A 16,032-nucleotide genomic window follows, 5' to 3' on the forward strand; every position below is an offset into this window, starting at 1 on the left:
CAGGAACCCCTCTCACCCTCTTGGTCACCAGGCCCAGGACTTCCCACCACCACCTTCTCCTCCTCCTCTTCCTCCTCTTCCTCCTCTTTCCCTGGATCAGGGGTCTTCAAACTACGGCCCGCGGGCCACATGCAGCCCCCAGGGGAGTCTGATCCTGCCCGCCAGGTTTTTTGGGCAGTGAGCGCAGCCAAGGTGTTACAGTAGGAATTAGTAGTTCATATAGTCCGGCCCTCCAGCTCTCTGAGGGACCGTGATCTGGCCCCCACTTTAAAAAGTTTGAGGACCCCTGCCCTGGATGCCACCCCTGACACTCCCCCTCCCCATCCCCACGCAGCCCAGGCAGCCCAGGCCTTGACGCTGAACCCTGCCCTTCCCCCGCACACACCCGGCAGTGGGCCCTGGCAGGCTGTGCCTCTCCTAAGCATTCCTGACACCCTCCTCTGAGGACCTCCCAGGCGCCGCCCCCTCAGCCCCACAGCCACAGGCTGTCACCGGGCTGTCCTAGTCAGTGCAGGCCTCCAGGGCAGGCCTCCAGGGCGGCCGCCGTCCACAGGAGCCCTCCCCAGGAGCACATCTAGCCTCCAGGTTTCAACCAGGCTGACGGCTCCCTTGTGGCTTTGGGATCCACAAAAGCATGGGCTTGAATCCAGCTCAGCTGTGTGACCTGGGCAAGTTACTGAACCTCTCTGAGCTCAGCTTCCGCATTGGAAGCCCACTTCACAGAGTCTGAGAGGCTACTGCAGGACTCTCAGTCAGTGCCCGGCCCGGGCGATGGCTCAGCTGCAGCTGGCAATTATGATGCCCCAAACCCTGCAGGCACTTCCCACAGCCTTTGGGATGGAACCCAAGCCTCTTAGCAAGGCTCCAGGACCAGCCTGCTCTGTCAGAAACACTGATCCTGTGTGGTTTCTCCCTCCGCTCCATGTTTCCACTGGCTTTGCCCAACTTCACTGCGCTTGGAATGTTTTCCCCAGCCTCCTCCTCTTTGGCTCCTAACAATCCTTAAAGCCCTGCTCAGAAAGTCTCCTCTCATGGCCCCTCTGCATACCATCACAACCTCAGGTTTCCTCCTTCTGCTCTGGCTTGTTTATTTTCCCATAGATTTACGAGATAGACTAGATTGTTATTCGTTAATCTGCTTGATGTCTGCCTGCCCTGCAAGGGCAGGGGATTTGGGTCTGTTTTGGTGTCCCAGCACTCACACAGTGCCTGTACATAGTAGGTGCTTAGTAAATGTCTGTTGAATGAAGGAATAAAGGGTTTCAGACTGGGTCGGTCACCATAATGCCCAGACCATTTGATGGCAGAGGGGGGTCTCTGCTGCCCACGGGGGCCCCCCTGGCCCGGTGCACAGTGGGCCCCAGGGAAGCGTTCTACACTGACCCGGGGAGGGCGGGACGAGGCACGCTCAGCGAGGGCAGGCTTCCGGGGGCGCGGCCGAGGGCCCGCCTTACCTGTGACCTGAGTGGGGGCGATCTCCAACGGGGGCAGGTCGGGCAGGAACCAGCGCACGGTGGAGGGCGAGGGCCGGGAGATGAGCTCTGGGGGCACAGCACGCCGTCAGGGCAGGAGGGAGGGGCCCCCTCTCCACAGGCCTCCGCGGGAAACATCACCCCAGCTTCCCGCCCCGGTACCGGGGCCGTGACCTCCCCCCGCAGGGACAGCCCTGGGGACTGGCCCCCGGGGCCCGCTCACCGGGGTAGGGCCTGGCAGGAGACGTGGTGGCGGTCGGGTGGCTCTGCTGTGCGGGCTGCTCCTCGGTCCCTGGCTGCAGGCGACGGTGGCATGAGCCCGCCGTCCTCTGGCCGCCCTGTCCCTCCCCCCGGGCTCTCCTACTCACTGGGTCGGTGCTCACCCCTGAAAGGGAAGGAGTGGGCGTTAGTGCTGGGCTGGGGGAAGGGAGTCCAGTCTGCGGTCAGCAGTCGGGTATTCGTAGTTACGGCTCTGAGAGTCCAACAATCATGTCTCCGGGTCAAGTGTCAAGGGTTAGATCCTGGGGTCACGGAGTGCTGGCAGCACAGGTCACGGGAACAGAGGGAGAGTGATTGGCTGGTAAGGTCCTTGGTTATAGAATAAGGTCTAGGAGGTTATAGCTAGGGTCAGATCCCTAGGTCAGGGGTCAGAAGGTCAGATCTAGGGTTAGCATTTGGGCTGAATCAATGGCCTGGTCTGGAGATCAAAGGGGCTGTGGGGCTCGAGGATTAGATCTGGAGAGCAATGGCTGGTCAGGTCCTGTCGATCAGGGTTCAGTCCTGGGACTGCAATCTTGCTGAGGGTGAGCGGGTCAGCGCTGGAGGTCAGTGGTTAGGACAGGGATTCGTGTTGGAAGTTACATCGTGAGGTCATGTCCATGCATCAGGAGTCAAGGGGTCAGGCCTAGGGGTTCGGTGTCTGTCAGAGAATAGAAAGGGTCAAGCCAGACCTCTGTCTTCCTCTGCGTTCTCAGGGGGCGGCCCCCGGCTGGGGCTCTCGGGCAGCTGCTGGGGCTTGGGCGGCCCGTCGGGGTGCAGGAAGAGGGAGAAGTCGCTTTCGCCCTGAATGGTGAGCGTCTGGTGGGAGGTGAGGATGTGGTAGCCCTTCCCAGCGGGACAGATCTCCTTGAAGGCGGCTGTGGCCAGAGCAAGGGGCAGGGAGGTGAGCATTTCCTGGACAGGCACACAGCCAGGCAGCCCCTGGCCCGGACGCCCCGGGCTCACCGGTGCCATCAGCTGGGCAGCGCTGGCACCTCGCCCCCCAGGCCTTGCCGACGCTGCAGCAGCAGAGCTGGCGGGTGAGGCGCGTGGTGAGCGGGTGCTGGCACTGGTGCTCGGGGCTCACCAGGCGGAAGCACAGGCTCTTCTCCTCCGGCTTGTCCGCTGCAGGGGAGTGATGGGCATGGGCATCTGGGCCTGAACACCGCCCACACCCTCCTCCCGCCGTCCAGACCGCGCCTGTCTGGCCAGCGTGATCCTCACGTGGCCCCTGACCCCATTTGACCCTGAATATACGTGACCCCTGGGCCTGTTACTCTGACCTCTGTGACCACTGCTGAACCCTGACCCGATTCTAGCTGCTCCAGACTTTATCGAGTCCATGGTCTCATATGACCCTGACTCCATATCGTCCCTGACCCCATGTGACCTCTAACCCCAGGTCTCCGATGATTCTTAGCCACTTCTCTGTGCCTTGTTTCTCTATTCTGACCTCTGACCCTGCCGCTTGCAGCCTCGCCCCTCTAGCCCATGCCTTGTGACCGCCCAGGGGCCCAAGCCCCCAGTCTCACCAATGCACTGTGTGCGGGAGGGGCCCAGGCTATGGCCCGGTGGGCAGACGCAGCGATAGGAGCCAGGGTTGTTGAGGCAGTCACCATGGCGACACATGCCCGGCATGGCACACTCATTGATGTCTGTGGTGAGTGGGAGTTTGGTCCCTCTGGTCCGGGGCCATCGGGTGACAGCAAGCTGCTCCAAGCACCTCAAGGTCCCGCCCCAGCCCCCCTCCTCCCTCCAACGCCTCGGGACCTCCCCCAGGACAACGGGCCGCCCTCCAGCCCACGGGAGCTCCTGGCGGCCCTACCCTGGCAGTGGGTGCTGTTGAGTCTCTTGTAGCCCTGGGGGCAGTCGGCGCCCACCTCCCCACGCACAGGCCCCGGCTTCTGCACCCCTGTGTCTGCAGAGAGAGGAGAGAGTGGCGGGGAGGGCACTGGGCCTGCTGGGAGGGATGGGGGGGTGACAAAAGCTTGGGGGGAGGGAGGGCTGGGGAGGAGTGTGTGGGCCCCAGCCTGAGCCCAGCACTCACACTGCAGCTGGGGGCACTTGTGGCACTTGTTCTGGCCCCAGGCGGTGCCGATGCTCCCGCAGCAGTCCTCCTGCTTGGTGAGGCCTGGGAGGGGATTGCTGCCGCACTGCGGGGAGTCAGGACCGGGTCACGGGGCGCCTAGCCCCCCCACGAGGCTCTTCTCCCCCTCCTCACCCCGCAGACCCCCGTTTTGAGCAATCCCCTTGGGTGGGGTCAGGGCAGCCCTGGAGGCCGCGGACTCACGAGCTGCTTGGGCAGCGTGTCCTGGAAGCAGCGGCCCAGGGGCTTCTGGGTGGGGGGCCGGGGGTGCTGGGGCTTGGGGTGCGGCAGCAGGTGCTGGGAGGGGCCGGGGCCCTCGGCATTCAGCCCCTCGATGCGGTGAACTTGGACGGAGGCCTCAGGCGGGTGGTGGACACGCACGTTCACCACGGGGGGCGGGGCCTGCACTGGGGGCGGCACGGTGGCCTCAGGCCTGCCCCTCCAGCACCCAGGCGGGCAGCCAGGAGCCCTCCTGGGCTAGCCTCTGCCAGGCCCGCCACCCCAGGGCCCGCCCGCTCCGCCCCGGGTCCGCCTGGCACGGGTACCTTCCGCAGAGATCTGGCCCGGCCCCAGGGGCACCAGGAAGGCGGCGTGCTGGGCCGGGGGCCCCTCCCCGGGCCCGGGCGGGTCGGCGATCACCTGGACCGCGTAGATGGCGTGCTTGCTGGCCCCGGCCTCACTCTCTGGCGCCAGGGGCGGCAGCGCGCCCGCGGATAGGGCTCCGGCCCGGCCCAGGCCAGGCCCCGAGCCCCCTGCGCCACCGCCTCCTCCGGCGGGCACCTGGCAGAAGCGACCGGTGAAGTCCGGGGGGCACAGGCACTGGTTCCGGGAGGAGCACTGGCCGCCATTCATGCAGGGCAGAGGGCACACCACTGGGGAGGGAGATGGCCAGGCTCAGTCCAGCACCCAGCACCCAGCACCCAGGCCCCGTCCCCCACCCACATCCTGTCTCCCCCCTCCTTCCTACTTCCTTGCCACCCACTGGCTGTGTCCTCCTTGGGAACCACATCCACGGTTTTGGTAACACGTCACAGACACAGATACCGCTCTCTGGGTTCCCTCTCCCCACGCTGGCTCTGAGCCTCTCCGTCTGGGACTTAGATCCGAGCCATGTGCCCGCTATGTGGCCCCAAGAACTTACGCCCTCTCCTGTGTCTGTGTTCTCATCTGTAGGCGTGTGTGTCTGTTAAATTAGCTGATGCCTGTACAAATGCTTAGCAGAGCCCTAGCTGGTCTGGCTCAGTGGATAGAGCATCAGCCTATGGACTGGAGGGTCCTGAGCTCGATTCCTTTAGGGCACATGCTCAGGTTGTGGGCTCAATCCCAGTAGGGGGCATGCGGGAGGCAGCCAATCAGTGATTCTCACCATTGATGTTTCTATCTCTCCCTCTCCCTTCCTCTCTGAAATCAATGAAAATATTTTTAACGCTTAGCACAGTGCCTGACACAGGGTACCTAGCCAGGAGTAGCAAATGGTGACGGAACAGCCCTTTCCTCTCTGGCCTTCCTCTGCCTTTCCTGGGATGCAGTCTCCACCTGGCACGTCCTCTCCTACAGGCCCTTTGATTCGGGCCCCAGCCCCCCCGGGCTCTGCCTTCCCTCGCCCTCCCTCTGCTCGCCATCCCCGGGCCACCCCTCACCGCTGCCAGCAATGGCCACCCCTGTAGCTACAGCTCCTGGGACCTCTCCCGGCACCTGCACCCCAGGGGACACGGTCAGAAATCACCATCCTGACAGCCGCCCCTTCTGACCTTAGACCACCAGGACCCCCTGCCTGCCTGGTCACTCAGCGCCGCGCCCGGAGGCCCCTCTCTCTGCTCCCACCCCCACCGTTCTGGCCTCTGCGCAGCCCACAGTCCATCTTCCCTCCTCCCCACGCCCTAGCCCCTCCCTTGCTTCGAGCCTCGCCACAGACTCCTCGCGCCCTGCTCCTCTCCTGCCTGTTCCCATCCCAGCACCCCTCTCCCCGCCTCCCCTCCCTCAGCAAAGCCCTGGCAGTCACACCCCTGCTCGAGGCTGGCTTCCTCCTGGGACGTTTAAGGCTCAGATGACCCAGAACGAACCCTCCATCGGCCCATCCCCTCTGCATTTTCCGTGAGTACCCACCCCATTCCGCAGACTCACTCCCACCGAGGAGAAGCCACATCCTCTGCCTCCGGGGACTTATTCATGCTTCTCCCTCCGCTCCAGAGCCCGTCCCCCTCTCTGTGCGTTCCCCTCTCATCCGTCCACGTCACTCTGCCTGGCACTTGACTGGCCATTACAGTCACGTCTGTCTCCCACACAGTAAAGGTGCTCTGAAGCGAGGGCCCGGTCTGCCTCCGCTCTGGGCTCCAAGCAAGGTGCAGGGGGGAGGGACGGAGGGACTGAGCAAGAGGGTGGGACCTCGGTCTCTCTGTCACACACACTCACATCCCGGCCAGACCTCCAGCCTTGGGGCCCTGAGCTCACGCCCTGGACCCAGCCCCTCTCTGCCTGCCCCATGATGCCCTCACTCTCCGGATGGGAAGGTGGGTTTGGCTCTCCTGGCACCTGAGGACCTCAGAGGGTCAGCCATCACCCACGGCCACCGGGGCCTGGCCCAGCGCATCCAGCCCAGCCCATCCTGCCTGGTCTCGGGGCCAGGACTTCAGGGCAGAAGGGCTGTGTGTGTCTGGGGCCGGGGGAGGCAGGATCCTCTCCTTCCTGCCTCCCAGTGAGTCACCCATAGCGGTGAGTGACCTCCCGGTGACACCCGCCCACTGTGGCCTGGGCACCGAGCCTGGGGGATGTGGGCAGCAGGACGGAGACAGCAGCTTGGGCAGGATGGCCAGGGGGCCTGGGAGGTCTGGCCACATACACTCTGCACAGTCACCCTGCCTTACACGTTCACAGACGCGTTCTGACACCAACACAGGTTCACATCAACACTCCACGGTGACTGGAGGCCCGCACCCAGAGGACAGCACAAGAGGTATGCACTCAATCACAGCGCCACACCAAGGCCCGAGGGCGCCGTCCGCCCTGTGCGCACACGCACGCGCACACACACACGCACACACACGCACAGGCCTCCTGAGAACTGGGAGCCCCATCGGCGAGTGGTCTGAGTGCAGGCGAGTGTGAGAGGGGCTGTTTTGCTAGTGCCATCCCCGGCCCAGCCTAATTACCCGTCCAGGAGGTAATTACTGCCGGGACACCTCCCCCGCCTGGCCCGCAGGCCCGGGGAGGAGGGCTGAGCCCAGGCCTGGCCTGTGAGGAGAGATGCTGGGGACGGTGGGCTGCAGGCGGAACTGGGGGGCATGAGGGCTGGCGGCAGGGAGACCAGGGCCTCTGAGGCAGAGCGGTGAGGGCTTGTGTCCTCTGCAGTGGCACACACAGGACACCAGGAAGGAGCCTGAGGACCAAAGCAGCCCCCCTCCAGCCCTGCAGCCACTTGTTGGGGCTCCCCCCCCCCCCCAGCCTCCCCGGTAACTAAGTCTCTGGGCCCAGCCCCACCTTAGCTCCTCCCCCGGGAATGCAGGTGCCTACCCCTGGCGGCCTGACTTGAGGCATTTTAATGACTTTTCCTCTTTCCTCCAGCAAGTCTACTTCTTGGGGGCGTATTCACCCTTCTCTGGGGCCTCCTGCGGCCGCTCACATCCCTCAGAGCCCCCGGGAGCTGACTGACTCCCCAGAACCCAGCGCCTTCCTGGAGTCTGTGCGTCTGGGACCCCAGAGTCCCCCCCAACACACACACACACACACACACACACACACACACACACCCCTTCCTCAGGCCTCAGCCCAGCCCAGCGCTGCGGAGTCCCCCAGCCACGCAGCCTCCCACCTCGGGCTCCGGCCCCCCGACGCCCCTGGGCCGCGGCCCCCAGAGCTGCTCCCGCGCCCTCGCCCCGCGCCGCGGCCTCTGCCACGTCCCCGCCGGCCCGGCCCGCGCCCGCCTCACCCACGCGGAAGCCGGAGCCGGTGAGCGTGTCGGTGCTGTGGCCGTTCTCGCCGATGAGCGTCATGTTGGAGCCCTGCTGGCAGCTGTCGCGGCACTGGCCCTTGAGGCAGGTCCGCTTGCAGATCACCGGCGCGAAGACCACCTTGAAGCGCTCGCGGGCCAGCGCCCCGCCCCCGCCGGCGCCCCGCTCGCCCGCCGGGCCCCCCGCCGCCCCGCCGCCCGGGCCCCGCGGCAGCAGCAGGAGCAGCGCCAGCAGCGCCCCCGCGCCCGCGCCGCGCATCTCCCCGCCCGCCGCCCCGCGGGGCCCGGGCATCGGGGCCGCGGGACCGGGCGGCGCGCCTGGACCGGGCGACGGTCCCGGCCCGAGGCGGGCAGCAGCCCGGGGCCCGGAGCGCGGAGCCCGGAGCCCGGAGCGCGGAGCCCGGAGCCCGGAGCCCGGAGCGCGGAGCCGGGAGCCCGGAGCCCGGAGCCGGGAGCCCGGAGCCCGGAGCCCGGAGCGCGGAGCCGGGAGCCCGGAGCCCGGAGCCCGGAGCGCGGAGCCGGGAGCCCGGAGCCCGGAGCCGGGGAGAGGGCGGGAGGAGGCGCCGGGAGCGGGACGGCGGGCGGCGGGGCCGGGAGATGCAGGCGGGCGCGGGAGCCCGAACTTCCACCCCGGCCGGCAGCGGCCGCGGAGGCCCGGGACGAGGGGCGCGGAGGCCGGGCCGGCGGCGGAGAGGAGGGCGCGGCGCTCCGGCTGGGTCGGCGGCGGCGGGCCGGGAGCAGTTGTTTGCGCCGCCGGCGGCGGGGGCTGGGGCGCTGGCCCCCGGCCAGGGAGCCGCTTTTCTCCTGCGAAGCGCCGCTCCGCCCGGAGCAGGGGTGCGGGCAGGAGGCCGGGGGCGGTCCCCGCCCCGTGCCCGCCCCGCGGAACCGCCGCTGGGCCCCGGCCAGAGGCCCTCACCTGGGCCGGGCCGGGCCGCGGATTCCTCCGGGCGGGGCGGGCGGCGGGGCGGCCCGGACCTCTGCCGGCCCCGGAGCGGAGGGGGTCCAGGTGCGGCCCCTCTTGCACATGCGGGGGTCCTGTCACCCCGCCACTTCTCCCTGTACCGGTGCACCCCCTTTGGCCAGGGGCTGGGGGGCCCCTTAGGCTGGGGGCTCGGTGAGGGGTCCCTGAGAAGGAGCAGGAAGAACAAAGCTGGGAACCAGCTTTCCCCTCAGCACACCCCCCCCCCCCTTTTTTTAATAGGGTCCTAGGGAGTGAGGAAGGGAGTGAGGAACAAGACGGGGATGAGGACAGGCAGGGGAAGGGGGAGGTTTGGGTGTGCTCCTGGAGGGAGAGTACCCAGCACACCCCCCCCCCCCTTAAATGGCTCCTTGTGCCCACCCTGCACCCCCTCCCCCTCCTGCATGTCTGGCCGGGCTGGCGGGGCTGGCTCTGGGCCTCAGACACTCCGGAATCGCCAAGGTCTGAGCTCAGGGTCTGGCCCCCTTCCCAGGCTAACAGCCGGGAGGAGGGGGGTGCTGCTTGAGGGCCCAGGGGCCCCGGGGCAGGGGTTGGCAGGGGCTGGGCAAGGCCTGGAGTTCGGTCAGGGCTGGAGAGGAGCCAGGCCTGTCCGCCATCTGGACGGGAGGCCTGGAGGCTGCAGTGTCCTGGGGCCCAGGCCATAAGGGGGGAGGCCTGGCCAGGACACCCCAGGATTCAGGCTCTGACTCACAGAACTCAGCAGGGGGTGGGTGTGACCAGGGTATTTCCAGAGCAAGGCACTACCCAGGCAGGGTGGCAGCAAGCCCTCTCCCGCTGGGCAGCAGGGATGGCGGTCTGAGTGCGGGTCGGCCCTCGGGCACACCTGTCCGGGGCGCTCACGGCGCTCGCTGTGGGGTAGTTATGTGGGCAGTTTCGGGAGGACTGAGGGGAACCTCTCCTGGGGTCCCGGCCCGAATCGCTGAGGCCGAGGCCGGGGTTCAGGGTGGGATCCCCAGGGCAGGAGAGGGAGAAAGGGCAGCCCCACCTGCCCCCAGGGGCAGGTCACACTGAGGCAGGAATAATACTGAGTGCTTACCACCTGCCATGCGTACGGCTGAACACTTTAAAAATATGTTTTTATTGGTTTTATTTTTTAAATATATTTTATTGTTTTTTTACAGAGAGGAAGGGAGAGGGATAGAGAGTTAGAAACATCGATCAGCTGCCTCCTGCACACCCCCTACTGGGGATGTGCCCACAACCAAGGTACATGCCCTTGACCGGAATCGAACCCTTCAGTCCGCAGGCCGACGCTCTATCCACTGAACCAAACCAGCCAGGGCTGTTTTTATTGACTTTAGAGAGAAAGTAAGGGAGAGGGATAGAGAGATAGAAACTGGTGAGAGAGCCTCCTGCACACCCCCTACTGGGGGTCAGCAGAGACCTGAGCAGGGACCGGTGCTTGTGCCCTGCAGCCCGCAGGGAGGGAGCTAGAGAGTGGTATTACCTGGTCTGCTCCTGGCCAGCCGGGCCTCCCGGAGAGCCTGGTGGACACAGCACACAGCCTGTGGCACGGAGCAGGGAGACCAGGATGCACAGTGGGTCTGCAGGCAGACTGCGAGAGTCCACACGTGCGATCTTTGGCTCGGCCACCTTTTCTGTCCTCATCTGTGCCGCCACCCCACCTTCCTAGAACTACTGGCACGTTTTCATGCCTCCGAGATGTATGTTCTCCTCTAGGTGCAAGGAGACCATGACCTCTGTGGCCACCCAGATCCTTTCTGCTGCCTCAGGTCTCCCCTCCACCACGTCTCCCCGCTCCGGTCGGTCCCTCCTTTACCTGGTTGCCAGAGTTGCCTTGATTCTAGCCATACAACCTCTCTGATTGAAAAACCTCCACTGGTCCGCTGGCATGGCTCGGTGGTTGATCCTCAACCTATGAACCAGGAGGTCCATGGTTCAGTTCCTGGTTAGACCACATGCCTGGGTTGCGGGCTCGATCCCCAGTGCGGGGGAGTGCAGGAGGCAGCCAATCAATGGTTCTCTCTCATCATGGATGTTTCTATCTCTCCCTCCCTCTCCCTTCCTCTCTGAAATCAGTAAAAATATATATATTAAAAAACAGCCGAAACCGGTTTGGCTCAATGGATAGAGCGTCGGCTTGGGGACTGAAAGGTCCCGGGTTCGATTCCGGTCAAGGGCATGTACCTTGGTTGTGGGCATATCCCCAGTGGGGGGTGTGCAAGAGGCAGCTGATCGATGACTCTCTCTCATCGATGTTTCTAACTCTCTATCTCTCTCCCTTTCTCTCTGTACAAAATCAATAAAATATATTAAAAACAAACAAACAAACAAAAAACAAACAAAAACAAACCTCCAATGGCTTCTCATTGCTCACCTGTACCTACAAAGTGTGGCTCAGTGGGTAGAGTGTTGGCCTGTGGACTGGAGTCCCAGGTTCAATTCTGGTCAAGGGCACGTACCTCAGTTGTAGGCTCCTCCCCAGTCGGGCCCTGTTCGGGGCTCCTGCAGGCAACCAATCCTGTTTCTCGCACATCGATGTTTCTCCCTGTCTTTCCCTCTTCCTTCCACTCCCTCTAAAAATTGATGGAAAAATATCCTTTGGTGAGGATTAAAAAAAAGATGCTGAGCTCAGTCCTTTGCCTGAGTGCTTGCTGCTGGGTTGCTGCCTGCGGGAGTATTTCTGTATGTCTTTTTCTAAAACAGCCATGCTGGCCCTCTGGGTCACCTTACCTGTTGGTTTCCTGCTGGAAACAACTTGAAACGTTATGAGTTCGACTATTTGCTCACCGCCTACCTCACTGACCTCCCACGATGGCACGATGGCACGGACTCCAGATCTCAGCTCAGGCCGCACCCAGAGGCCGCGGACGTTTGTGAGTGACTGGAGCGAGGCCACAAGAGCACCAGCACTCACTGCGCACTTCACACGGTCACCGCGTGGCATACCCCCAGCCGCGCCGCACAGGGGGCACCGCGGCCCTGCAGGACGGAACAATTGGACTCCGGCCACTGGCTGGTAAGATGTGGGGCCTGAGCTCAGGACTTCCTGACCCAAAACCTGCACAGTGCTCCTGAGGCGACCCGCGGTGTCCTCAAATAGGTGCGTGGGCCCGAGGGCAGTGACGGGCTTTGGCATGGGACGAAGGGCCCGGGGACAGGCTGGACTGCTTAGGCGGTGGGGAAGGGTCCTTATGCAGAGGCTTCTTGAAGCCCAGGAGAGGCCAGCGGCTTGGCTGAAGTGATCCAGCTGGTCACCTGGAGAGCCGGGACTCCAACCCGGGCCCTCATGCCTGGGCGGGGAATTGGTTGCACAGGCAGCCGCGCCTGCATGAGGGAAGCTGCACTTCAGGAGGCGGCTCGCACAGCGGCTGGTTTCTGGCACTGAGTTTTCCTGGCTGCATCCTGTACCCGCTGTGTGAATTGGGAACTTCTCTATGCTTCCATTTCCTGGTTTCGAAGCGGAGAATCAAATGTGCTTACATGTAGGAAGTCCTCAGCAGGTGCCGGCCACACAGTGAGCACTCCGCACGCAAATGCTCCTCCCCAGCATCCGTGTCCGGGAGCCAGGACGGCGGCTGCGGGAGGAGAGGTGCCATTGGAAGAGCTGGCCGTGGCCCGGCTCCGTGCCTCTTCTCTGCTTTCTGGGTGTTTTGGGGAAGCTTCTAGGCACTGGGGGTGGTAGCTGGGGACTGCACATCCATTCTAAAGATGAGGCTGGAGATGTCAGAGGCCTGCAGGGGACATGCTGCCCTGGAGGCCTGTGTCTCCCCCGACACTTTGCTGAGCGTGGCTGTCACGGAGGCCATCTGATGTGCCAGGTACTGTGATGAAGGCACTGAGCGATGGGCTTGGGAAATGAAAGGAACCTATCTTCACTCTTTAAAAAAAAATAAAAATAGAAATATATATATATATATATATATATATATATATATATGTATGTTTCTATTGATTTCAGAGTGGAAGGGAGAGGAAGAGAGAGACAGAGCATCAATGATGAGAGAGAATCATTGACTGGCTGCCTCCTGCACGCCCCACGCTGGGGATCGAGCCTGCAACCTCCTGGTTCATAGGTCGACGCTCAGCCACTGAGCCATGCCGCAGGGCTGTCTTCACTCCTGGTAAATCAGAGAGGATTCCAGCTCTGCCCCTCGTCTCCGCTTTTCAAATGCAGGCCCAGCCCACCGGTGAGAATGAGGCGGCAGAGTGTGCTGCCTGGGTGGAGCCCCGGCCCAGCCACAACCCAGCAGGGTGGCCGTGGATAAACTGCCTAACCCAGTGGTCGGCAAACTCATTAGTCAACAGAGCCAAATTTCAATAGCACAACGATTGAAATTTCTTTTGAGCTGAAAACCGACTTCTGCACATGGGCCACGAAGTTTCAATCTCACTGCACGTGGGTGCCCACACGTGGTATTTTGTGGAAGAGCCACACTCAAGGGGCCGAAGAGCCACAGTTTGCCGACCACTGGCTTTATCTGTCCAAGCCTCAGCTTCCCCACCTGCAAATTTGGAATAATGATAAGATCTAAGCCTTGTCCTAAGGATTAAATGAGAGAATTCATAAAAAACTTAGCACAGTGCCAGGCCCAAAGAAAAACACACCAAAAGTTGAGTATTATTATCTTTATCACTGCATCATCTGGCCCTTGCCTGTTTCACAGTGATGTCATATCAGTTCACATTGCAGTGCCGAAACCGGTTTGGCTCAGTGGATAGAGCGTCGGCCTAGGGACTGAAGGGTCCCGGGTTCGATTCCGGGCAAGGGCATGTACCTTGGTTGCGGACACATCTCCAGTAGGGGGTGTGCAAGAGGCAGCTGATCAATGATTCTTTCTCATTGATGTTTCTAACTCTCTCTTTCTCTCTGTAAAAAATCAATAAAATATATATATTTTTAAAAAATTCACATTGCAGTGACAAAACAAAAGGAAAGTTGACCCCTTTTCAGAAACTGTTAGTGTGAAAACACAACAATGTAAGTGAGGATTTTTCAGAGCCACTGCTATGCAGTGTAAGCCACTGGCTGCCGCGTGAGGCAGTCACGATGGTAACTGAGCTGTGTGTGCAAGTGCCACCGATGTGTGTGCTGTCGCTCAGGAACGGGCCTCACGACTGCCATGCCAGCAGTCCACAGGTGTGGGCGGCTCACAAGAGGGTGTGCTGAATTATTTGGTGGGGGAAGGGTATGACCGAGTCCAAGTTCACTGCTTCCCAGGCCACTGGTCTGCCGACCATGACTGCTGTGAGTTGGGTTTATCACCGGCGCTTCTGGGACCTTGTACGTGCCCACCCCTGTCAAGGACGGGGAAGGACCCAGAGGTACAGAGTCCTTCACTTAAGTGCCCACTCAGTGATGGTTGGCATGCTGCCAAGTCTGGTACAATGATGGAGACCCTCTGGGCAGTGCAAGGTCCATCAACAGCTTGATTCCGGGCATCTGCAGAGTGCTCTAGAGCAGGGGTCCTCAAACTTTTTAAAGTGGGGGCCAGATCACGGTCCCTCAGAGAGCTGGAGGGCTGGACTATATGAACTACTAATTCCTACTGTAACACCTCAGCTGCGCTCACTGCCCAAAAAACCTGGCGGGCCGGATCAGACTCCTCTGCGGGCCGCAGGTGGCCCGCGGGCCGTAGTTTGAAGACCCCTGCTCTAGAGTCTAGATCCGTGGTCGGCAAGCTGCGCTCTCAAGCCACATGCGGCTCTTTGGCCCCTTGAGTGTGGCTCTTCCACAAAATACCACGGTCTGGGTGAGTCAGTTTTGAAGAAGTGGCTTTAGAAGAAGTTTAAAACATTTGACTCTCAGGAGGGGGGGCAATGGTAAGATATGTACACAGATAATAATTTAATAAATTAAAAAATAAATAAAAAATAAAAAATGAAAAAAATAAAAATAAAAAATTTGACTCTCACCAAAACTGGTTTGGCTCAGTGGATAGAGCCTCGGCCTGCGGACTAAAAAAAAAAAAAAAAAAAAGGTCCCGGGTTCGATTCCAGTCAAGGGCATGTACATTGGTTGCGGGCACATCCCTGGTAGGGAGTGTGCAGGAGGCAGCTGATCGATGGTTCTCTCTCGATGTTTCTAGCTCTCTATCCCTCTCCCTTCCTCTCTAAAAAATCAATAAAATATATTTGAAAAAGAAATTTCAATCGTTGTGCTGTTGATATTTGGCTCTGTTGACTAAGGAGTTTGCCAACCACTGGGCTAGATGGTTTGGTCAGCTGTGGTTTGTTTCCCCAGTTAGCGGAAAACTCTATTGGGCGGCTGGGCTATTATTGACATTATCTATTTCATGTTTGGGACTCTTGGCTCAGCAGCTTCAGCCGCACTGCCTGCCTTCCAGCCGGAACTGCCCTGCTCACAGGCATGATGCCTGCTGGGCAGATGAGTGATTGAAGTCCGGAGAGGTGAGGTAAGCCACTCCAGGTGGCAGCCAGGAAGCAGAGACGCAGGATCAGACCTGGGCCTGCCTGCTTCCAGGCCTGTGCCTGGCCCACCCTCCTGCGAACCTGAGGCAGGGAGGGGCCCTGAGCGGAGAAAGGCTAGCGGAAGAATGCAGGGAGGGCGGGAGGCGCTGAGAGGGCTGAGGGCCAGCTTTGTAGGACCTTGGAAACCACAGTAAGGACTTTGGATTTTCATCTAAATGTGATGGGGAGATGCCAGAGGGTTTTAAGCAAAATAGTGACATGATTTGATTTCTATTTAAATAGAATTACTCAGTTTCCTGCTCTGTAAAATGGGGCTCACTGTAGTACCGCCCCCCCCCCTAAGGTTGTCATGAGGAAATGAAAGGGACTAAGTGGATGAGTGTAAGGGTCTCCGGTGGTGCCAGGCAGACAGGCTGTTGAGTGGATATTGGCCATGACGATGACACAGAAGGTGCACTGAAGAATTCAGGGTGGGGCTGGGAGCCGAAGACAGCGAGGACCTGGAAGGTCTACGCATACAGGTTAGAATCCAAGAATCCCTCTCGTCAGCTTGGCAGGACTGACGTGAGGCCGGGTCCCGAGTCAGGGACGCTGCCAGGAGAGGGCGAGAGCGAAGAGGGCTCAGGCTCTCCAAGCAAGAGGCAGCAAGGATCAGAAAATGGCAGTCCCGTTTTCTTATTTTTGTTCATCCTCACCTGAGGATGTTTTTCCATTGATTCTTAGAGAAAGTGGAAGGAAGGGAGACAGAGAAAGAGGAATATCAGTATGAGAGAAACACATCAGTTGTTTGCCTCCTGAACTCAGGATGGAGTCTGCAACTGAGGTACGTGCTCTTGACAGGAATGAACCAGGGACCCTTCGGTACACAAGTCAATGCTAACCACTGAGCAACTGGCTA

General features: G+C 61.2%; 1 protein-coding gene across 5 annotated transcripts in view; it reads right to left on the bottom strand.

Annotated features, from left to right (window-relative positions):
• LTBP3 (latent transforming growth factor beta binding protein 3) overlaps positions 1-8,450 on the bottom strand; it is a 17,771-nt gene extending 9,321 nt beyond the window's left edge. For 3 of the 5 annotated variants that reach the window (XM_084893748.1, XM_084893746.1, XM_084893747.1), the window contains exons 1-11: positions 7,742-8,450; positions 4,362-4,688; positions 4,021-4,223; positions 3,778-3,883; positions 3,556-3,648; positions 3,263-3,385; positions 2,697-2,855; positions 2,423-2,608; positions 1,841-1,857; positions 1,696-1,768; positions 1,455-1,541 (exon numbers count right to left, since the gene is read on the bottom strand). In XM_084893748.1, the coding sequence (XP_084749874.1) occupies positions 1,455-1,541; positions 1,696-1,768; positions 1,841-1,857; positions 2,423-2,608; positions 2,697-2,855; positions 3,263-3,385; positions 3,556-3,648; positions 3,778-3,883; positions 4,021-4,223; positions 4,362-4,688; positions 7,742-8,054 (1,687 nt within the window). In that variant the 5' untranslated portion in view covers positions 8,055-8,450. The remainder of the gene's footprint in view (positions 1-1,454; positions 1,542-1,695; positions 1,769-1,840; positions 1,858-2,422; positions 2,609-2,696; positions 2,856-3,262; positions 3,386-3,555; positions 3,649-3,777; positions 3,884-4,020; positions 4,224-4,361; positions 4,689-7,741) is intronic. The other 2 variants (XM_084893749.1, XM_084893745.1) reach the window with 1 other exon arrangement.
• Positions 8,451-16,032: the final 7,582 nt, after the last annotated feature.

The sequence above is a fragment of the Pipistrellus hanaki genome, assembly GCF_964339955.1.
Source record: "Pipistrellus hanaki genome assembly, chromosome: 9".
Taxonomy (NCBI): domain Eukaryota; kingdom Metazoa; phylum Chordata; class Mammalia; order Chiroptera; family Vespertilionidae; genus Pipistrellus; species Pipistrellus hanaki.